General features: G+C 35.0%; 3 protein-coding genes across 5 annotated transcripts; 1 reads left to right on the top strand and 2 right to left on the bottom strand.

Moving 5' to 3' along the window:
• Positions 1–1,493: 1,493 nt before the first annotated feature.
• On the bottom strand, positions 1,494–3,323 carry LOC133864530 (patatin-like protein 2). 3 transcript variants are annotated; one of them, XM_062300893.1, is made up of 6 exons: positions 3,127–3,323; positions 2,852–3,033; positions 2,594–2,777; positions 2,345–2,506; positions 1,907–2,227; positions 1,494–1,821 (listed from the first exon to the last, which is right to left on the bottom strand). In XM_062300893.1, the coding sequence occupies exons 1-6, from the start codon at positions 3,241–3,243 to the stop codon at positions 1,597–1,599; spliced, it is 1,191 nt and encodes a 396-aa protein (XP_062156877.1). In that variant the 5' UTR covers positions 3,244–3,323; the 3' UTR covers positions 1,494–1,596. The 3 variants fall into 3 exon arrangements, with proteins under 3 accessions (XP_062156877.1, XP_062156879.1, XP_062156878.1); XM_062300895.1 differs by having other exon boundaries at positions 1,494–1,794; XM_062300894.1 differs by having other exon boundaries at positions 2,594–2,771.
• A 2,032-nt stretch (positions 3,324–5,355) lies between these two features.
• LOC133864112 (patatin-like protein 2) lies at positions 5,356–8,034 on the bottom strand. Its single transcript, XM_062300336.1, has 6 exons — positions 7,841–8,034; positions 7,578–7,759; positions 7,306–7,498; positions 7,045–7,212; positions 5,808–6,122; positions 5,356–5,693 (listed from the first exon to the last, which is right to left on the bottom strand). Exons 1-6 carry the CDS (start codon positions 7,952–7,954, stop codon positions 5,469–5,471), a joined length of 1,197 nt encoding a protein of 398 aa, XP_062156320.1. The 5' UTR covers positions 7,955–8,034; the 3' UTR covers positions 5,356–5,468.
• A 1,388-nt stretch (positions 8,035–9,422) lies between these two features.
• Positions 9,423–14,638, top strand: LOC133864569 (phosphoglycerate mutase-like protein 4). The gene is made up of 7 exons (XM_062300948.1): positions 9,423–9,657; positions 9,750–9,828; positions 11,691–11,741; positions 11,874–11,984; positions 12,753–12,884; positions 13,854–13,929; positions 14,145–14,638. The coding sequence occupies exons 1-7, from the start codon at positions 9,443–9,445 to the stop codon at positions 14,366–14,368; spliced, it is 888 nt and encodes a 295-aa protein (XP_062156932.1). The 5' UTR covers positions 9,423–9,442; the 3' UTR covers positions 14,369–14,638.
• The last annotated feature ends 6,445 nt before the right edge of the window (positions 14,639–21,083 follow it).

The following is a 21,083-nucleotide window of genomic DNA, read 5'->3' as shown; positions in this document are numbered from 1 at the left end:
CTGAATTATAGAACGAAGCCCATTTGGCAACCCACTCTTTTTTTTTCTTTCTTTTTTCTTTTTTTTTTAAAAAAAAAAATCAAAACTCTTTTCACATTTATATGATCACATCAATCAATTTTTATTTTTCTCTAAAAGAAAGTCACTTCTTTTTTCGCATTACCAAATATCTTTCTTTCACTTTTCTCTCACAAAAAATTCAAAACCATTTTCATCTTTATATATATCACACTAATAGATTCTTATTACTATTAAAAAAACACAAAACAAAAAATGTGAATTATTTGCAAAACAAAAATTCCAAATGTTTCTTGGAATGAGGCATTTGAATGGTATTGAAGTGATCAAGTTAGGCAGACCACGTGAAGCGGAATAGGATCCTCTCCATTTTGAATAAAATTGATACTATCAATTTTATGGTCAAAATTTAAAGTAAATGCATCTAATGGTGTACATGATTTCATATTATTTAAATTTTTTTAAAAACGTACTAACATCGACTTCATATACACAGTCAGATAAATCAACTTTGAATCTTGACGTTTTATTTAAAATGGATAGATAAATCGACGAATGAAATAAAGAGAATGTTATTCCACGACCCACGTGAAGCATGCATGCAGCATATGCGACATAATAATAATGGCTGCAGCTGCCGTTGCCTAATCTGGCCTTTATTAGATTCCAAGCCACTTCCTTGTGATTCAATTCGACGAAAATGACTTGCAAATCATACCTACCGCAGCTTGCTTGTTCCTACTTTTTTTTATTCGATCCTTTTCGATGCCTAGCTGGAAGCGGTAGCTCCCAGAAAACGAACGGTGACTTTTAACTATAATAAGCTAGCTTTGCATGGCAATTAAGTAGTTTAGCCTGAGACTTTATTCCACTATATTTGCCTTTGGAAAACTTTGAGGAAAGAGTGTTATTCAAGTGGCATATACAGCTAGCATTAAATTAAACTTTATTCCACTGTACGTTAAGAGTGTTATTCAAGTTTAATTTGCAATGTCTCCATCTCTTTCAACTATCTCCTCCCCACGATTTTCCGTTAAATCATAACTGAGGAAACATAAATGCTAAAACACCTCCTTTATAAAATAAAAACTAAAAGAAAAGTGAAGGGGGGGACGTGGCCATGGGTCTGGCGTCATCCATGATTCTTTTTTTGTAGTTTTATTTTTTAAAATTAAGAGCATAGTTGTATTTATAAAAAAATTTATGGGGCATTTATAACAGGTCAAAACTCCATTTTGTAAATTTTATAGTTTAAGATGGACATTAAAAATTGCTTGATAGTTTTAAAGGGTTAATGGAATTTCCACGACATATTTATAATGGGATTTTGATGAAGCATCACCAATAGCTTTAGTACAATTGGGTGTATCTATCACTGCAGAAAGTTTCAGTGTAGTTTTAATTAGGACCATAAATTTGTCATGCATGATTTGGTTAATTGCTTGGCTGTTCGTGTTGAGCTCTGCTTGTAGCAGTTTCATTGTAATCTCACTTTTTTTTGTGGGAAGAAAAGGAGAAGATATTATTGAGAGTTTTAAATCAACCCCAATACAGTAAAATCATATTCCTCGGGGACCTTCACTGGTTTTGCCTGAGCTTCCTTTCCTCCACAAGCAGCTTGGCGAAGTAGGCAAGTGCTTCTTTGTTAGTACCCCCGTCCTTAATTTCCTCAAACCTGCCAGTGTCCAAATTCACTCTTGACACTGGCTTCTTCAACAGCTCCTTTCCGATCTCCTCCAGCCTTTGCAGATTCTCGGTGGTCGCAATGTCAACAGACTGCGCATCTCCAGTCAAATTGTCATCCTAATATCGTGTATATATATTATATATGGTCATTAATTATGTCAGAAAGAATTCAACAAATGCGTCATTTGGTACACGTACGTACCTGAATACGGAGGTAGTTGTTTCTACGGTCGTGGGCGTGGAAGAGGGCGGACACGTAAAAGTCAACCATATCAGAACTTGCATCGCCATATATGTCGAGGAATGGAGTGGCGCGACTGTGCTTGTCATACACCCAACGAAACTTGCCCCATTTGGAGGCACTGGCTGCCGTATACTTCTCTTCGTGCTTGTCCTCACCCGTGCCTAATGATAGAACTAGCTTTGATCCCTTGCTGAACTCCCATGGTGTTATATCATTTAACTCTGTGTTTTGCGTCAACTTGCACATTTCTTTCAAAATCTGGCTTATGGCAATCATAGTCTGTGGATTAATTAGTTTGCAATGGATAAGAGAGCTTGCCAACTTAATTAGTCGACCGAAACTGAAACAAGTCAAGAAATGTGCCTCTCGATCTAAATTATCAAACGAGCTGCTTACAGGGTTATTGGCAGCAACTCCGCCATCAATGAGATCGAAACAGCGGGTGTTTCCCTCGGCATCCTTTGTCTCGAAGTAGTGTGCCGGAAGAAAAGTGGGTGCTGCGGAGGTGCCGATGCAAACATCTGCTAGCCTAGCGTTCTTCAAATCATTCCGTTTTGCCTGCACAAAATCATTACACCTTTAAGTTGGTATTAATTGTGGCCACAAGTCCAGGAATTAATTTGGGAAGAGTAGTACTACTCATACATCTTTGGTTGAAAAGATCACGGGCTGAAGGAGCTTGATATCGAAGGTTGGTATGATCACGTTTGTTAGGGTCTGCTTCAAAGTTAGGTTGCCAAGTAGCTCGTTTATCATTGACCGGAGGTACTTCCCGTTGTACTTTGGCCCCATCATGGCACCCAACATGCTTGTCATTGAACAGCTGGCCCTTAACATTTGTTGAGTTCCTTTTAAAAAAGGTAATTAAAACTTGAAGGAAATGGTTTCAGTTAAATTAACTACCTCTTCTGGGGGAAGATCCTGGGACAGTGGTCTAAATAGAAGTTGGTGATGTCGTTTGCAGTATACATGGGACGGTTGTCCTTGTTGGGAGCTGTAAGCATGGTGGTGACTAGCCCGCCTGTACTTGTTCCTGCAATTATGTCGAAATAATCTGCAACTCTTACATGGGTCCCGTCCAATTCCTAAACAGGGCATAGAGACATGCACAAAAATTATGAAAGAAAACGAAAAGATCGATGGAGATCGAGGTGGCTTTGGTTTTGGTGAAGTACTACCTGAAGCTTTGATTCAAGAAAGCCGAGGAGGGTGGCTGGAATTATCCCTCTGATGCCACCTCCATCAATGCTCAGCACAGTCACCATCTTTCCGGCCTTTCCAAGACCAGACGCCATTTTGATTCAAAAAAAGCTTCTTGATGTTCAATTTCGTGTCCTCTAGCAAATCAATATATATCAGTTCGATACTTAATTAATGATCGATGTGTATTAAGGATACCATATATATCAACTTCAACTTTGATATTTATGGCAAGAACTGATCAAAGAAGACTTAATTTAAAGCATTCCATGGCCCACGCACTTGTGAAGAATTCTACTCTGGCCAAGTCCTTAGAAAACTAATAAACGTGGAATACAACGTCAGCATTCCATGGCCATGCTACGTCATACAAAGTGCCGAATTCAAATAAGAGTGGTGCCGGGGACAAGTGAAAGGTAGAGCATCTATTTTATAATCCTAACGGTCTACGTACTCGATGTCACCGTGTTACATTGTGTGAATTGAACAAGTTGTTACATTATCTTTAAAAATGAAAATGATATGGTATTATATATATATACACCAATATGAAAAGGCTATTGAGATGAATCTGGTAGGCTTTAATTTTAATTTGTTTACAACCCACAGAAACAATAGGTTATACTTCTAAAAGGATTGGTTAAACCAAAAAAAAAAGAGTCGATTATTCAAATTAAACGACGGTGGGAGCTGCAGTACTGGCCAATGAGATGGGGCGCCCGTAAGATAGGAAGAAGAGGAAGCTTCTAGAGATCAGTGAGAGACAGCGAAATCCGTTTGGTCTGGTATTTGACATTTGAACTAAAGTGTGCATATATAGAGTACTAGTTTGCTTAAGTTAGCTATAATATATATATATATATATATTCAACCCAATTTAAAGAAAAATTTCGTTCAAAACTAAATATAGGCTGTTATGTTCTCTAAGCTTCAATTAATTTAAAGGTTTTGAATGGTTAATTAATATCGATGTAACAAATACAATAATTAAAAATGGCTGATATCCTTAATTAAAAAAATGGTCACCCTCAAAACATAAGATTTTAATGACGATCGACTTTGCATGCATGAAATTGTTATCGAAGCAACAAACTAATGCGACCCCCATAGTTGTTGTGGCGACGTGTTTCATCGATCGTCGCAATTAGCCTCCAAATAATCTTACAGCTTAGAACTCTATGTTTGATTGTCCGTTTGAGTTTATTTTCGTTATGTTTTGTTTTATGGAAATTTTAAAAAATATGTGATGACAAACTTGAGAAAATATTTGAAAGTTTCTTTTTTTAAAAAAAAAAAACAAAAAAAAAAACAAAAAAAAACAAAAAAAACAAATACAATATGCAAGTCTTTTTTTTCTTTTTCTTTTTTTAAGTTGAGAAAAATTAATATTTTGATTTGAATTTACCTAAAGATGAGTTTATCTGAGAATGGGGCATTAAAGGGAAATGGACAAAAAGATGCCTCCAAGCTCCAGCAACACGAGTTCACGTTGATGCGAATACTCAGTACGAAAATATTTTGAAATAGGAGCGAGGTAAATGACGGTTATAAATTTCGAACATTAATTCAAGATTTTGTTTTGTTTTGATATCGTATTAAATTATTAATTATCTTAAAACTTTAAGCTGATTGAAAATTCTAACAATTTTTTTTTTTTTTTTTATTGAAATATGGAGGGAAGAAAAAAGCAAATAAAAGAAAATAAAGGGCTCAACAGGAAGAAGCTAAGCTAGCTATATATGCCAACTCAAAACAATTCAATGAAAAGAAAAGTGAAACTTATTTATTTAGTTTATGCGGTTTATAGTTGTACCATAAGGATAGCGGTGAGCCACCCCAAAGGTGGCGCTGGCCACCTCGCCACCTTTGGGGGTGGTCCGTAGGCCACCCCTCTCTCCAAAGGGGGTGCATATCTCTCAAACCCCTTTTCTTTTTTCTTTTTTTAAATTTATATTTTATATTTTTAATATATTAATAATTTTGTTTATTAAGAGTAGCATGTGTCATTATTCTATTGGTGCTGATCGATGCGACACACTAACGAAATTCGTCAGGTGTTTTGACAAAATTTGACTGTAATGACTAAATTATTATTTTGACCTACTACAAAAACCTCTAAATTGCTTTTTATAACTTCTTAAAAAGAAAAAAAAAAAATTATTATTATTTTTTATACCGCATAGTAATTTAAACGTACCGACCATTAATTTTGCATTCCCTTTGTTTTTCCTCTCTTTATTGGAAAAAGATAAGACATTATTGTGAGAGCTTTATATCTATCCACGACAACAGAGTCATATTCTTCGGGGACGTACTTTCACTAGTTTTGCCTGAGCTTCCTTTCCTCCACAAGTAGCTCGGCGAAGGAAGCAAGCGCTTCTTCATTAGTCGTTCCCCCGTCCTTAATTTCCTCAAACTTGCCGGTGTCCAAATTCACTCTTGACACTGGCTTCTTCAATAGCTCCTTCGCAATCTCCACAAGCTTTTGCAGATTCTCCGTGGTTGCAATGTCAACAGACGCCGCTTCTCCCGTCAAATTGTCAACCTATATTATATATATAATTGATCGGTACAATTCCTAGAAAGCATTAAGATCATCTTTTCACCAATTATGTCAAAAAGAGTTGATCGATCAGTAGATGTGCCATTTGGTACGTACCTGAATACGAAGGTAGCTGTTCTTGCGATCGAGGGCTTGGAAGAGGGTGGAGACGTGAAAGTCAACCATATCACTACTTGCATCGCCATATACATCAAGCAAGGGAGTGGCACCAAAGTCATACAGCCAATTAAGCAAACCCCATGTGGAGGCCTTGGCTGCTGTATACTTCCCTTCATGCTTGGCCGCACCAGTGCCCAACGATAGAACTAACATTCTCTTGCTGTACTCCATTGGTTTGATGTCGTCATTTGACTCCGAGTCAGTGTTTTGCATCAATATTTCTTTCAAAATCTGGCTTATGGCCATCATAGTCTGCATGTAGTCAATGGATAAGAGAACCTGCCAACTTGGTCCAAAATAAATCAAGAAAGTAGTGGAAAAAGAATGTGGGATCGGATATTCCGAATTAATTAGAAGAAAATAGTGCAGAATTCGATCTATATGGGAATTAATAGTTGAAATCTAGACATTAAGGCGAGTTTTAATCTATCTCTCGGATAAATATTGTCTCACACTTATATAATAAGTTTTGTAGAAGGAAGTTAGGAACATAAAATTTGATCTTCATAATACAAAAATACTTTCCAAATTATAGGTTGCTTATTGCAAATTTTGAACACCATCTTGAACAAGAAATGTGTAATGGCAAAAGAAGAGAAGAAGTGGTAGTTTGAATTTCTGAAATCATCTTTTTATAGAATTATAAAAGCAGTTTTTTATGGTTGAAATAGTAATTTTTGACTGTTAAAACATGATTGTTGACACAACAATTTCTTACCCTTAAAAAAATGACTATTTGAAAACGGTTAAAATGACAGTTGTACATATTTAAAAATTGAATCAGAGTTCACACGAAAAATGCACTTGTCTACTCTAAAGTAATTAATTGAGACCGGTTTGTGACTGTCAAGTACTACTCCTAAAGCACCGAAATTTTTTTAACTTGTTTGAGATAAACTGTTGTCAATAAAAAGTTAATGTTGAGAAAGGAAAAAAAAATCAGAAATTAAAAAAAAATATATATATATATATATATATATATATTCACTAGGGACAAAGCTAGGGAAATACACCAAATGAAAAAGAAAGTTGTAAATTTAAAGAAAATTAGGAAAAACTTATTTTAATGAAATAATCCAACAGCAAGGATATATTATAGAATGACCCAATTTGCAAAGCTAGCTTCAAGACCAAACGTACGTGCCTTAAATTATCGAAGTATCCAGCTACTTACAGGATTATTGGCAGCAACCCCACCATCTATGAGATGGAAACGGCGAGGGTTTACCTCAGCATCCTTTGTCGACGTCTCAAAGTAGTGTGCTGGAAGAAAAGTGGGGGCTGCAGAGGTGCCGATGCAAACATCTGCTAGCCTAGCGTTCTTCAAATCATTCAGTTTTGCCTGTACAAAAATATTATCGCATTTGTGACCACAATTCCAAGAATTTGGTGAACTTAAATTTGCGGCCTATTATTATAATTGACATACTCATACATCGTTGGAATTAAAGATCACTGGCTGAAGGAGGTTGATATCGAAGGTTGGTATGATCACGTTTGTTAGGGTCTCTTTCAGGGTTAAGTTGCCAAGTAGCCCGTTTATCAATGACCGGAGGTACTTCCCGTCGTACTTCGGCCCCATCACGGCACCGATCATGTTCGTCATTGAACTCACAAAATTGCTGTAACTGGTTACAAAAAAAAAATGGTAAAAATTAAAGGAAAGGCTTTTGATTTGGCTTTGCCGTTTCAATAAATTAAGTTTACCTGCTCTGAAGAAAAATCTTAGGACAGTGCTCTAAGTAGAAGCCGGTGATGTCCTTCGCAGCGTACATGGGACGGTTGTCCTTGTTGGGAGCTGTAAGCATGGCGGTGACCAGCCCACCTGTACTTGTTCCTGCAACTATGTCGAAATAATCTGCAATTCTTGCATCGGGACCGTCCAATTCCTAAACATGGACAACACAGATACACAAAAAGCATAAAACAAAATCAAACGGAATGAGAGGTGGCTATGTTTGTTGAAGTACCTGAAGCTTAGATTCAAGAAAGCCGAGGAGGGTGCCAGGAATTATCCCTCTAATCCCACCTCCATCAATGCTCAACACAGTGACCATCTTTCCCTTGCCAGTACCAGTCGCCATTTTGATTCAAAAGAGCTTCTAGGTGATGAATTTTTTGTCCTTTTCGCAAATTAATATCAGTTTGATACTAAATGCTATGTACCAAACATGCCCATTAGCCCATATACATCAACTTCGTATTTCCACTTCATTACAAGAACCCACTTACCCACAGAAGACTTGAAAGCACTGCACGCATGGGCCGGCATGGCCCATATCACGTGTGAATACTACTTTATTATATCATTTGTCTTTGTCGTATTATGGAACTTTAGGCATACCTTTATGGCTTTATTGTTTGAGAAATGTATATACTTTATTTTAAGGAAGAAAAATATTACATGTATTTAAATTTTAATAAATAGAGCTTTATTAATTAATGTGAAGTTTGTTCATTAGAGATGATCAAAACAATTAATGAAAAAAAATGTTACAGGTACCAATGAATACACTCTATATCATCTTAGTAAAACTCCCTATGTAAAAGTTTAAATATATCTAGGATTTCTCCTCACCGAATACGATCCTTTCCATTTCAAGCGAAAGGAATAGGATTCTCTCTGTTTCATTTAATGAAAGAGATTCTATATAATTCAAATGAAATGTTAGAATTTTAAGTTTGTGGTGTATATGAAGTCTATATTGACACGTCTTTTAAAAAATTTAATAATGTGAAATCATGTATATCATGTATCAACTTTAAATTTTCGCAACCATTTCATTTGGGAATAGGATCATCTCCACTTCAAATGAAATATGTGTTATCCATTTTATGGTCAAGATTTAAAGTTGATGCATCTAATGATGTACATGACATCCTTCCCCTATATGGCAGTACCATCAATTATTAGATTTTGTTTTTTAAAATAAATGTTGATGATCTTCGGTAAGATAAAAATATTGTATTTAACATTATTCTTATTGAGAGAAATTACTCAATAATCTTGGATTAGTAGGTCAGCGAGCCATGGCCATGCCATTTCATATATACGAAATACATCAGTTGCCTTCATTTAGCTAATTACACGAGCTTCTAAGAGTAATGAAAGAATTCTCTCGTGTCCCTCTAATAATGATGTGACTTTTAAAATTATCATTATGCTTTTGATTAATTATTATTGAATTTTGATCAAATTATAATTTTAAAAGTTAATTCATTATTGGAATAAAACAAGATTGACTCCTAGAATTACTCAATTTTCAATATAGTGCTGTAACTTTTTGAGTTTTGAGGCTCGGGAGATGGAACCTGTGTTAAGAACGAGTGTAATGGGCCTAATGACCCAAATAAGGAGTACCAATTACCTGCCAGCAATGGGCCTATACTTTGGACAAAAAACTCTGAGCTCATGGACCATTTCTAGCCCACAACTGAGCATAATCAGGAGGGCCCCATTGGTGACAGTAATGGCCCTAATGGGAACAGAATCTTGTTCTTTGGCCCAATAAGAAAAGGGCGAATCTGGTTCTAAACAAAGCTAATATTCTCAGCTGAGAGAGTGAAAGATTATGAGCGCACTGCGCACCTGGCGCACTGTAAATCCAGCACCCCTGTCTTCTCGGCGTAATACGTCACAGCCAGTCAATCCTCCACGTCCACGCTTGACATTCTCCGTCGCTAAAACCGTTCTCGGACTCAACGGAGCGCGCGGCTTAACAGCGACTCGTCACCCAATTCTCCAACTAAGAATGACCGAGTCGTACATGGCCGAGTCCGATTCGAGGTCCGATCGTCTCCATTTCTTATTCTTTCAGTTAAATCGTTTCTTTTTATGTTTTAATCTTCGGCTTTAACTTTTACTTTCGTTTTCTACAGCGTGGTAAATCCACCTTATGCTGAGATTATTGTGGTACGTCACGGCGAAACGGAGTGGAACGCTGACGGAAGAATTCAGGTCCTTGTTCTTTTCTTTTGATGAGAGTTTGAAACGACTTCGGCTATCGAATTTGATTTTGTGCCATTTGTAAATGTTGAAGCCCATCCTACAACCATAGTTAGATTGATCGTTGTATAAAGAATGGGATGTGTGTGTTAGATTACTGGATTATGTTGGTCGTTAGATTTGTAGCCTTCCTAAAGACTCTGTTAGCGTTTTTATTGAAAAGTTCACAGATTTTGTGGTTACATTATGTTCTATAAGGACAGTGTTAGCGTTTGTGGTTTATTTAGGCAATTAGGTACCACTTATCCAAAAAGCTTAAATTGATAGAAAAATGAGCATTTAATCATTTAAATTATTATTCTAAAGGCTCCTCTCACCTGTGACTCAAACTCCTCTCCAACGAGTAGAACCCAACACGTCGAATATTTAATTGAAATAAAATAAAGTGTAGAGTCAAATTTGAACTCATAACTTTTGCTTTGATACCGTGTTAAACCACCACTTATTTCAACTTAAACTGATCAGAGAAAGTGTACTAATCATTTAAATTGATATTCTAATAGGGGTGGAGGGCACAACGTTGAAGATATCAAGTTATTTATAGGTCTTTATAAACAGTGGCGGTTAGTAGTTTTGAGTAACCGCACTGCCCGTCTAGGGCGGGTGGTTACCAACTGTCCTTATTGCCAATTAGCAGTTATTTATGCCCAAACCACATGACGGTAACCGCTTGTCAGATATGGGTCTTTTGGGCTTATTTTGGTGTCTTGTGCATTTTTTTACCTCTTTTTAGGGCCTGCTTTAGACAGTTTTGGGCTTGTTTTAGTGTTTTGGTATGAAACCCTATATAAATATTAAGGGTAGGCAGAGGTGGAGGCGTCCCTACCACTGCTAACTGCACCACCCTTGACGATTAATTGAAAAAAGCCAACTGCCCACCTATACTGTTACACGGTTAGCGGTTAGTGGTTATTAACGGTTAATAACCGTCTATCTATCTTTTTCTGATTTTCTCTCTCGCTTTTCAATTTCTAGTTAGGTGTTTTCCTTGTATACTTCCAGTGTACCAAGGGGCGCCTTACGCTTTTCTAATAAATTTGATCTCTTACCTATAAAAAATAAAAAATAAAAAACGGTTAATAACCATCTGTCTGTACAGTCCTAGTTATTTGTGTAGAACATATAACATGATCTTACAAATCCAATTTCATCACCCTAACTGCACTGATAGTACATAGTTTTCTTATATATATATATATATATAAGTATCGATCCTATTATATATTTGTAAAACAATTGATAATTCATAGTCTGCAACCATAAGAAAACATTAAATCATAAGCTACCAATCAATGGGAGGGACCAGGGGCTCTTTTGCTACAATTGGCTCAAAGAGTTTATGGGAGATTGTGTCTCAAGCTGTTTACAACGACCAACTTGATTCTCTTCAATGATGGAGAATCACTTGGAGCTTCAGCCCTTTTAAGTAAGACCCCCATTAAATAATTGTGATGACATGCTTCTGGTGCGGTAAAATGAACAAACTACTTGCTAATGAGCTCTAGATGAAATGATAACTCTCCCTCTTTAAATATAATACAGGACTGAGGAAAAAAAAAAAAAAAACCTAAGCTACTCAAGCTCATAATCAGTTCAACGTGGAGGTAATAGTCTTCTAAAATGATAAATAAGCCAATCCAGAGCAACCTCCTAATCGGTTCGGTTTGATTTTTACTCTTAAAAAGCCAACTATTCCATCTTGGCATGAGAGCACTTGTGATATTAACAAACCAGGCTTGTATCTTTTCCGTGACTTCGATTTTTGCCTCAAGTTTTCAATATTTATACTTTCACAACAATGTATCTTTAAACAGGGGCATCTGGATGTTGAACTTAATGATGCTGGGAGACAACAAGCAGCTGCAGTAAGTTATCAGTTATCACTTATATATTACATGCCTTGGATTGCATTAAAAACCCAGATAATGGGTTATGAGCCTTGCGGATGGTTGTCTCTTTTGCCTCAGTCTTACAACCTAATCTTCTTTGTCCTGAAGGTGGCTGATAGACTATCCAGGGAGCCTAACATCTCTGTTGTATACTCTTCCGACTTGAAACGGGCTTTTGAAACAGCACAGATAATTGCAACCAGCTGTGGTGGGCTAGAGGTATGAATTTACAAGATACTTTCTTGAAGTTGAGTTGTATTGTGAGTAGATGATTGCGCTGGTTTCAATTGTGATTGCAGTTATGTATATGGTAATCACATTGAAGCCATTTATTTTCTTTGAGGTAATCCATCTTACCTTGGAAAGTCTTATTTTATGCCACAAACATACTAAGAAAGCAGCTTGATATAATTGTGTTTTGGTAATCAACTGAACTAGAAACACTCACTCATGGTGTCATGGTTTTGGTAATTAACCCAACTAAACATCCTTCTTCAACAACTTGAGGTTGGCCTCAGAAATCTTTTGCTACTGTTGTACTGTATTTTGGGCCATATCGTTTGCTACTTATAAGGTGGTTGTTTTCTTTATTGTCATCTCAGATTTGAACCCCGTCTCCGGCCTTTGGCCTTGAGCACTTTTTACTTGAACCACACTGTATCAACTAGGTTAGTACTTGGTTATTGTTGCATGTGACTGAGCCATCTCATTTAACTTTTCATCATTTTGTCCTTTTTTGGTTCTCCTACTACTCATTAACTATAGCAATAGGATTTTATTGCGGATAATCCTAAGCAAGAATATTCACTATTTTGCCCGTAGTATCTTTAAATTTGGCCGGATACTTTGTCTAGTAAATTTTTGCTCTAAAAAAATGGAGGGAGTGAAATGAGAATTTTTCTCAATAAGGTATGAATGATGCTCTTGAATATTAAGTGATCTTAACTTGGAAAGTAGAACGTCATGTTTGTTGAATTCTAATTTCAGGTTATTAAAGACCCTGACTTACGGGAAAGAAACTTGGGGGATCTTCAGGGCCTTGTACTACGTGAAGCAACAAAGCTTAGTCCTAAGGCTTACAAGGCATTTTTAAATCACAAGACAGATCAGGAAATTCCAGTAAGTACTCTGTTTGCTTTAGGGTTGTATTACACAGTTGGAGAACCTTATGGCTTGTGAGAGAGGCTGTAGAATGGATCAGGCTGGTCCTAACTTGGTCCTTTCAGCCAAAAATCTGAGCTTGAATTTTGTCCTCAACCCAGTGTAGACGATAATATAAAGACAATGCAATTTTTAATATTAAAGTTGCTCATGGTAATTGAAGTGGCAAGATTTGTCACAGATTACATGGTTGGAGCCACTTCTAACATTGTGTTTAGAATGTAGGGTTGTCTCTAAACTGTCGAGCAAGATGAGTCCAATAACTTGGGTTCAAAGGGAAACTAGGGGTCAAGAATATATTTGAAATTGAAAGCAATTCTTAAATGGTCTGCTATATCTTGGCTAACTCAGGTCAGCAGCATCAGCTTCAACTTTGTTGATGCCCAAGTAATGTTGGGCCTAGTCAAGGCTTTTAGATCTCAAGCTGGGATTTGTATTTCAAGCTGTCCTCGGCCCAGCTGGACTTGCACTTCATGTGAAATACCTTTTTCTAATGACTTTCATTTCCATTGAACCGACTGAACATGAGAATCTTCCAATGCAAGAAATAGGACTTGGGACTTGTATAACCCTCTTCTCTCTTGGGCTGTTGTTACCGAATTACTAACAGACCTCTTCCACTCTTTCTTTCTTTTCTTTTCTTTTTTTTTTTTTTTTTGGAGGGGGGGGAGGTTAGTTAAACATAAATTCTCTTAGTAATCCATCCCTTATGGTTGGGCTTCTTTGTTCACTCCTTAGTACTGATGTTGTATGGCTGGAGCAAGAGAGAGTGAAATGCTTGGAGAAATATGACTAAAGGTAATACGCACTGGAGACATTTAATGTGCATGAAATTTTAGTTTTGGGGTAAACAGAAAAGTTATTGGAATCAATACCTTTTGATTAAGTTAATGGAATCAATCACTTTCCATTGTACTACATATGCAGGGTGGTGGTGAAAGTCTCGACCAACTTTATGAACGGTGCACATCATCATTGGAGAGACTTGGGAGAAAGCATAAAGGTATGGTGCATGTCATTATAACTATTCCATCTGAAATTTACAAAAAATTGAAAGGTTATATTGGCATTTATTCTTCATTAACAATATGTGCCTTTGGCGACTAGAATGGACACCATTAGAGTTCCAAAATCATCGGTGATCTACCTATTAAACTATTATAAGACATTGTAAGCTGTGGAGAATGACCAGTTGTAAACTGTCGTTATCGGTTGCAGGAGAACGAGTGGTTGTAGTCACTCATGGGGGTGTCATCCGAGCACTGTATAAGAAAGCTTGCCCGAATGGAAGGTCTGGAGGAAAAGTGCTGAATACATCCGTCAACATATTTCTCTTGTCAGACGGGGAGAAGTGGACCATAAAATTGTGGGGTGATACCAGTCATCTCAACCAAACAGGATTTCTGGAATCGGGATTTGGTGGGGATAGAACTTCTGGTTAGTTTGTGGCTTTGTGCCTGGTGCGCTGGCATTTTTGGTGCCATTTATTTCCAAGCAGTAGCAGGCTGGACTTCTGAAAGGTACTAGCAACTACTTGGCATTATTGAAGGCTCAATTAAGAGTGATGGCTTCGTCCAACATATAGTAGAATTGGCTTTTCTATGTTGATGCGTATATTTTCGTCGTTACTGTTGTTATTATGTACCACCCACACTGCAACTTAATCCTTTATTGATGATCAATCAAAATGCTATAGAAAGTTTTTACCTAAATATTTTATCAAAATATGTTTAAAGCTGACATGGTGATTTATGTGGTTGTTAATTTGTTGTATTGATCCATCCAATATTCCAAGTTAACATGGTGATTATAGTATGTCGATGCTAAAATCTTAATCAAGGCGCTCTCCTCTTGCAAGCCAGTTTTTATAGGTGAGTTTTATTTAAAATTTGTACTATTTAGTATCAGAGTCGAACATCATCATTCAATGGGTCAAGCCATAGAGGAAGAACAATTAATTTATAGGAAAGGAGATGCTTGGCCAAGCGTAGGTTCACTTGGGTTGAAGTCATGCGACATAAACTGATCACCGGCAAAACATGTCCAAGAATAGGATGTCAGACTTCGAAGTGTCGCCTCGAATTGGGATTGTCATACATATATACATATATGGGGATTATTTCTTAAATTGGAAGCCCTCTTGTTCAAAGCTGAAAATTCTTTTGGAAGCGTTGTCTTTAGCAGACGCTCGTGTAAATCTGGGAATGATTTGCTCCCTGCTTTCGTCTCTCTATGTTGCTTGGGTAGTGGAATTATAAAGTTGATGCAAGGTGTCAGTCAGCAGATCATATTGAGAGGCCTTGTGTCTCATTCACCGACTATTTGGATCACTTTCAGAACCCACTATCAAGACGCATCTCAGTGATCTCACAACTCACTAGCTTTTCCCATTTGCTTGAATATCACTTTCCAACTATTCGCATGTGCAAATGGTTTCTTCAGAGTTTCATCATTTTGGTTCCTTCCATGCATTCCAGAGATGGTACAAAACCTTGTCCGGATTAGAGGAATTTCTTCCAACTTGGGCAGTTGGGCAGGAAGAAAACTGTGTCTAAAAAAATGAGAAGAGATTAAGAAACCGAGTTTCGAAATTATCAGAGAGAATGAAAACAACAATATGATTGTAATGATCCCGAGTGTTTCACATTATTTATGTGTAATCTTAATAATGTGTATATAAATTCTTAAGCGTTTTTTATTTGCAAGCTGAATTTTAAAGGTGAGCTTTATTTGAGATTTGTATCATTTGGTATTAAAAATTTAAAACTAAGCATTACGTCGCAGGGTTTCATCATAAGGGGTGACCTATGAGATATAATAGACCATTGTGGATGTCAGATTTGGAAGCGTGATAGTATGTTACGATCCTCAAGTGTCCCACATAGCTTAAGTATCAATCTTAACCATATGTATATAAGCTTTTTAGCTCTCTCTCTCTCTCCTTACAAGCTAATTTTCAAGGTTACGTCCTATTTAAAATTTGTATTAACGACTTTTTCATTCTCTTAAGAAGTGAGAAGGCAAAAACCCAATGGACAAGCACGTATGCAATCAATTGTATGATTCTCGAAAAAAGCTATACTTCTTTAAAAAAAATTATAAATTTACTTCTCAAATAATATGTCACGATCTTATGAGATGATGATATATTTTTCAAAATAATAAATTACAGAAAATTGTTACACACCATTTAGAGAGATTAAATTTTGACAAATTTTTTTAAAAAAAGCGTAACATTTCTCATAATTCTCACCATGGTCAACACCTATAGGTGCACCATTAATTTTATTCCAAGTGGAAGGTAAGCATGCGCATCATCTGTGGGGGCTATATTGTATATAGAATGCGCAGGCAGTTAAACGAGACGTGGACAACTTTTATTTTGTTGGTGTTGATGCTGACTTTTTCACTTTTGTTGGAGAGATCTTTTTGACTTTCGACTTGACAAAGAAACAATCATGGAAACATTTTTATTATGTCTTTGATCATCATTTTTATGTGGTCATACTTGATGCTCTATATGAATATGTCGTTGAAAGAAAGAAGGAAACCAAAAAGAAAAAAAACAATGTCAATGTAGAAATTAGAAGGGTCATGTTCAGTGGACCAGAGAGGTTGGACTCAAAATTAATTTCAAAATGGCACTTAGTATATTGTCAGTAATCTAGAAACATTTATATTATTCGAGGATCGGGACACCTGCTTCATTTTTTTTATTTTTTTTTTTTTATTTTTTTTTTTCAATGGGTCTATCATATATATCTTTAGTCAAATGGATCAGATTGCACACTCATCCTCTTCTTTTCAAGCAAAACACCGTGAAATGGTGGTATCGATATATTTATAATGATATTATTATAAACGTTACCAAACTATGTACAAATCAGTTTCTAGTCTCAAATTAATTTCTTTTAAAGAAAAACATTAATCAAGTAAAAATAGCTTCATTCAGTTCCAAGCAATAACTCATAAAGCATTTGTTGGAAACGCTATCACAATTATCAGATGATGAAGAAGAAGATGAATCAGTGCTACCAGAGTTCTTATACAAATCTAGAATGATAAAACATGAACGAAAAGTAGAGAATAAAAAGAATAAGGAAGAATCGTTGATCTCTGAAGTAGATATGTTAGACTTTATGAAGAAGCATTATGGCGTGAAGACTTTATGAAGCAACATTATGACAGACTTTGTGACATGAAGACTTTTTGAAAGTAGAAATTTATAGAATCTTTATTAGTTTCTCATCCGCCGACGCAAAAAGACAAAATAATCAATGTTCAAGAATTATTGCTGTTTTTACTGTTGCATCTGCCGACGCCGACGCAAAAGACAAAATAATCAATGTTCAAGAATTATTGTTGCTCAGAAGACTCAATAATTATTGCTGCTTTTACTGTTCAGAAGACATGCAGAATATTGAATTATTGTCACCTTTACTGTTCAAAAAGATATGCGGAATATTTACTACTGTTCATATTTGTAATTTTCCATTTCTTTTAGCCTATAAAAGACTTGTAAGATATGTTAAAAGGCAAAGGCCATTTGAGAGGTCATTTGAGACTCAACTCAGATAAAACTTGAGTGTCTATCGTCCTTAGCCTTTCTATCATTTCCTTTCCTTGTATCCTTCGGCCTCTGTATTAAGGCTTTGAAGCTTGTAATTATTACAGCTTTCCATCAATAATATCAAGTAAGAATATTTATTACTTTATCTCTATCTTCACTAAATGATTCTCCTTTATATTATGTTCATGTTTTTGAATTATTTTGCTAAATCATTATCTTTAAATCATCTTTCATTATCTTCAATATTTTTTGTAGGGACAGAAGGTAACTTCCATTCTTGAAGATTTAATTCTTGATCCATAATACAAATTTCTTCATTATTTACGACATTATCACTGCTATCAGAATAAGAAAGTATATGAGATCTAGAGGAAGAGCTCCTAAAGAACGAATCCATAATTTGCTTTAAAATTCTAAGTTTTTCAATAACCAGTTTCAAACTCTAACGGGACCACTGCCGAGACTACCCTAAATACTCTTCTGGCAACCGGGCTGACCAACGGACTCATGCTAAACCAATGCTAGCATATCCTTCTTTCTAATAAAATAAAATAAAAGAAATGGGGGGAGAGAGATCATTCTTTCTATTTTTTTCCTCGGTTAAAAGAATGAAATTGGAAAGTAATTTTTCAAAGGTCAAAAAGAATTAATAAAACTTACTGAACAAAATTTTGAATGAATAAAGTTTTTCTTTAAAATGGGTTTTAATTTTTTTTTTTAATTTAGTTTATTAAATTAATACTTGTCTTTATAGTACAGAATTCTGATGTGCATTTAAAAAAAAAAGCATATCAAATTTATGTGATTTGTATGTTATTTATATTAAAAATGTAAATGAAAAGCATATATATGTCAATTTAATATATTATATTAGAAACACTTGTCCTTAAAGTATTATCTTAAAGAAATTAAGGACACGTTTGGGTAACAATTGTTTTTTTATTATTTTAAAAAAATATGTTTGGACTTTTTTTTAAAATTAAAATTCTATTTAAGTTTTATCTAATTTTTTTTAATTTTCTCTTATATTCTTTAAACTATCTAAACATAATTTCAAAAAATAAATTTTTTTGATATTTATAATTTTAAATATAATAATAAATAATAAAAAAAAAATCTCACGTCCAAACAAATCCTAATATTTCTTTCTTTCTTTTAACTAAAAGGTTGAGGAATAAGACAACTGCGTCAGAAGTCAGAACTTTTTCAATGAGCTTGATATTTGGCGCCAAATTAAGAAGAAAGTGGCACATCAGATCATCATTATCATCGTCATTATAATACAGAAGTCAAAACCATAGCTCAAGTGCGGCAAAGATAAAGGTAAAGATAAAGATAAATTATGTTGGTATCAAATATTAACATAAAATACGGTCCAAATCAACTTGTCCTTATGGTAACATTGAGTGAATGTCCAAATCACCCTTCTACTTTTTTCTGAGCAGTCCAAATCAACCGTCCTAAGTGAATAGAAATATGTACTACCAATGGGTAGAGGGGGGAGGCCCATGAAACCCCAGAATTCTATATTATATAATCTTTTTTTATGTTTTTTTTTTTTTCCTCTAAGCATTGCTCAACAAATATTTAGTTAAAAAAATTAAAAATTAAAGTAATTACATCCACTCAACATTTTAGCTACTTACTTTTACTATTTTATTTAAAATATTACTTATTTATCTATGTTCATTATTCTCAATGGGAGAAAGAGAACTATATTATTATTATTTTTAATTAATTTAACTTATGTGTTGTACAACAAAGCCAAAGTGGCTAGTCGTATTAGGATATATTTTTCTCATTTTTTACTACGAAACTAGTTAAAATAAGATTTTAACTATTTTGACTAGTCCAATGTGAGTGCTTTATTATTGGTCTCATTATTTATACATGAACTTTGTTGGTTTCATCCATAACTTTTTTTTTTTTAATTATGCATTTTTATTTTTTTTAACATGTCCACACAAGAGGGGGGGATTCGAACTAGTGACCTCCGCTTCATAAGGCGTGGTCTCCAGCCGATTGATCTACCCCTTTGGACATTATGCATTTTAATTCTTCTTAAATAGTCTTCCAAAATATATAATATTTTTTCTTGCTATCTTTCGAAATTAATGGTATATAATTAATGTGACTCAATAATTTATAAACTTGATACTATTACATCGACAGGAGGTATTGGTTAATCACTACTCAATGGTCTATATGTACACCTTTAAACTAGTTTTTTTTTTTTTTTTTTTTTTTGGTAAATCCTATAAACTAGTATTAACATACTATCTCGGCCCCCTATGGAAAATTTGATAATTGATGACTCGGCCACTTTATACAACAAAGAATGCGGATTAACTTTTTTGTACGAAGCACAAATTGCAATTTTGAACTCCAAACTCTAAAAAACAAACAAGCATTTTAATGTGGAGCTATGGACACATGATGTGGGTATGCAAATGGTAAATATAAAGATAAATATACAACGTCGGAATCGGGACTAACAAGAATGGTTGATACAACAGGCATCCATCTCGTTGGTATTTTGGATGCCCGTATAACCATCGAATTCAGACCGTTGAAGTACAAGGAAGAAAAAAAATGCGGTACAATTACATGCACAATGTAATATGAAAATATGGTAAAGAAGAAAATGCAGATAACGAGTTTAGTGGAGGATAAAGATCCTTTATTATTTGGCTATCTCAATAACATAAAAATTTAGACAACTTCAAATAGTGAGCGACAGAGCTCATTAAATAATTATAGACGCCATTTATGAGTCACTCTTGTATCTTCAAAAAATAAGGTGCCTTCTAAAATTATATTTGATCAGAACTCAATAGTGATCAATCATAAGTCAAATTGTGATTTAAAAAGTTACATTATTTTTTAAGTGACACAATAAAGACTTTTAACATTACTCAAACCTACTTACCATGAGCAACCTAAAATACAAGACTCACTTGTCTGGAAGAAGTGAACATCATAACCACTCTTCTTCAACTATCCAAATTTAAAAAAAAAGGTGAACCTCGCAACCTCTTGGCTTAAACTCTGAAAACTTTTCAATCCCTTATGGAAAAATTTTGATGACTGTGTTTGAGTGGGCAACAAGGCAATGAATGTTGTTGGAGTTTGGGATGAAACTTTAGAACTAATATGTTCTTTTTCCAAAGTTTGGTCCTCGGTCAGTGGGGAGGTGGAATACAGCGAGATGTTTCCACATGTTTTTTTATTTGAGATATGCTATTTAATATGTTTGAATATTTCTCTTTTTTTTTTTTTTTATTTTAAAAATTAATTATTAAATCTCTAAAATTTAGACAGGACCTATGTATGAATTATACAGATCTAATCAGTAATTTTTAAAATAAAAATATAGGAGGACAATATGAAAATAAAAAAGTCAAAATAATTTATTTTTTTTCCTTATTCATTTCATGTTGCATTGGCAAAAAGGTGGTGAAGAAACACATAATAATGATAATATATTAATATGAAATTCAGTGCATCTACTTGGGAAAGTGCATTTGAATTCAGTTCACTGTTCGTCATGAATGAATTCATGTTGTTCAGCCGTGGCCTTGTCCCAC

Source organism: Alnus glutinosa, chromosome 3 (assembly GCF_958979055.1).
Source record: "Alnus glutinosa chromosome 3, dhAlnGlut1.1, whole genome shotgun sequence".
NCBI lineage: Eukaryota > Viridiplantae > Streptophyta > Magnoliopsida > Fagales > Betulaceae > Alnus > Alnus glutinosa.
This window is presented reverse-complemented; position numbering and strand designations above follow the sequence as displayed.

Coding starts and splice junctions, on each gene's coding strand:
- LOC133864569 (XM_062300948.1), top strand. CDS start 9,443: ATGAGCGCACTGCGCACCTGGCGCACTGTAAATCCAGCACCCCTGTCT. Junction 9,829..11,690: donor ACGCTGACGGAAGAATTCAG/GTCCTTGTTCTT, acceptor ATCTTTAAACAG/GGGCATCTGGATGTTGAACT. Junction 12,885..13,853: donor AGACAGATCAGGAAATTCCA/GTAAGTACTCTG, acceptor CTACATATGCAG/GGTGGTGGTGAAAGTCTCGA.
- LOC133864112 (XM_062300336.1), bottom strand. CDS start 7,954: ATGGCGACTGGTACTGGCAAGGGAAAGATGGTCACTGTGTTGAGCATT. Junction 7,499..7,577: donor AAGATTTTTCTTCAGAGCAG/GTAAACTTAATT, acceptor TTTTGTAACCAG/TTACAGCAATTTTGTGAGTT. Junction 5,694..5,807: donor ACAGCTACCTTCGTATTCAG/GTACGTACCAAA, acceptor TATATAATATAG/GTTGACAATTTGACGGGAGA.
- LOC133864530 (XM_062300893.1), bottom strand. CDS start 3,243: ATGGCGTCTGGTCTTGGAAAGGCCGGAAAGATGGTGACTGTGCTGAGC. Junction 3,034..3,126: donor TTCTTGAATCAAAGCTTCAG/GTAGTACTTCAC, acceptor TGCCCTGTTTAG/GAATTGGACGGGACCCATGT. Junction 1,822..1,906: donor ACAACTACCTCCGTATTCAG/GTACGTACGTGT, acceptor ACACGATATTAG/GATGACAATTTGACTGGAGA.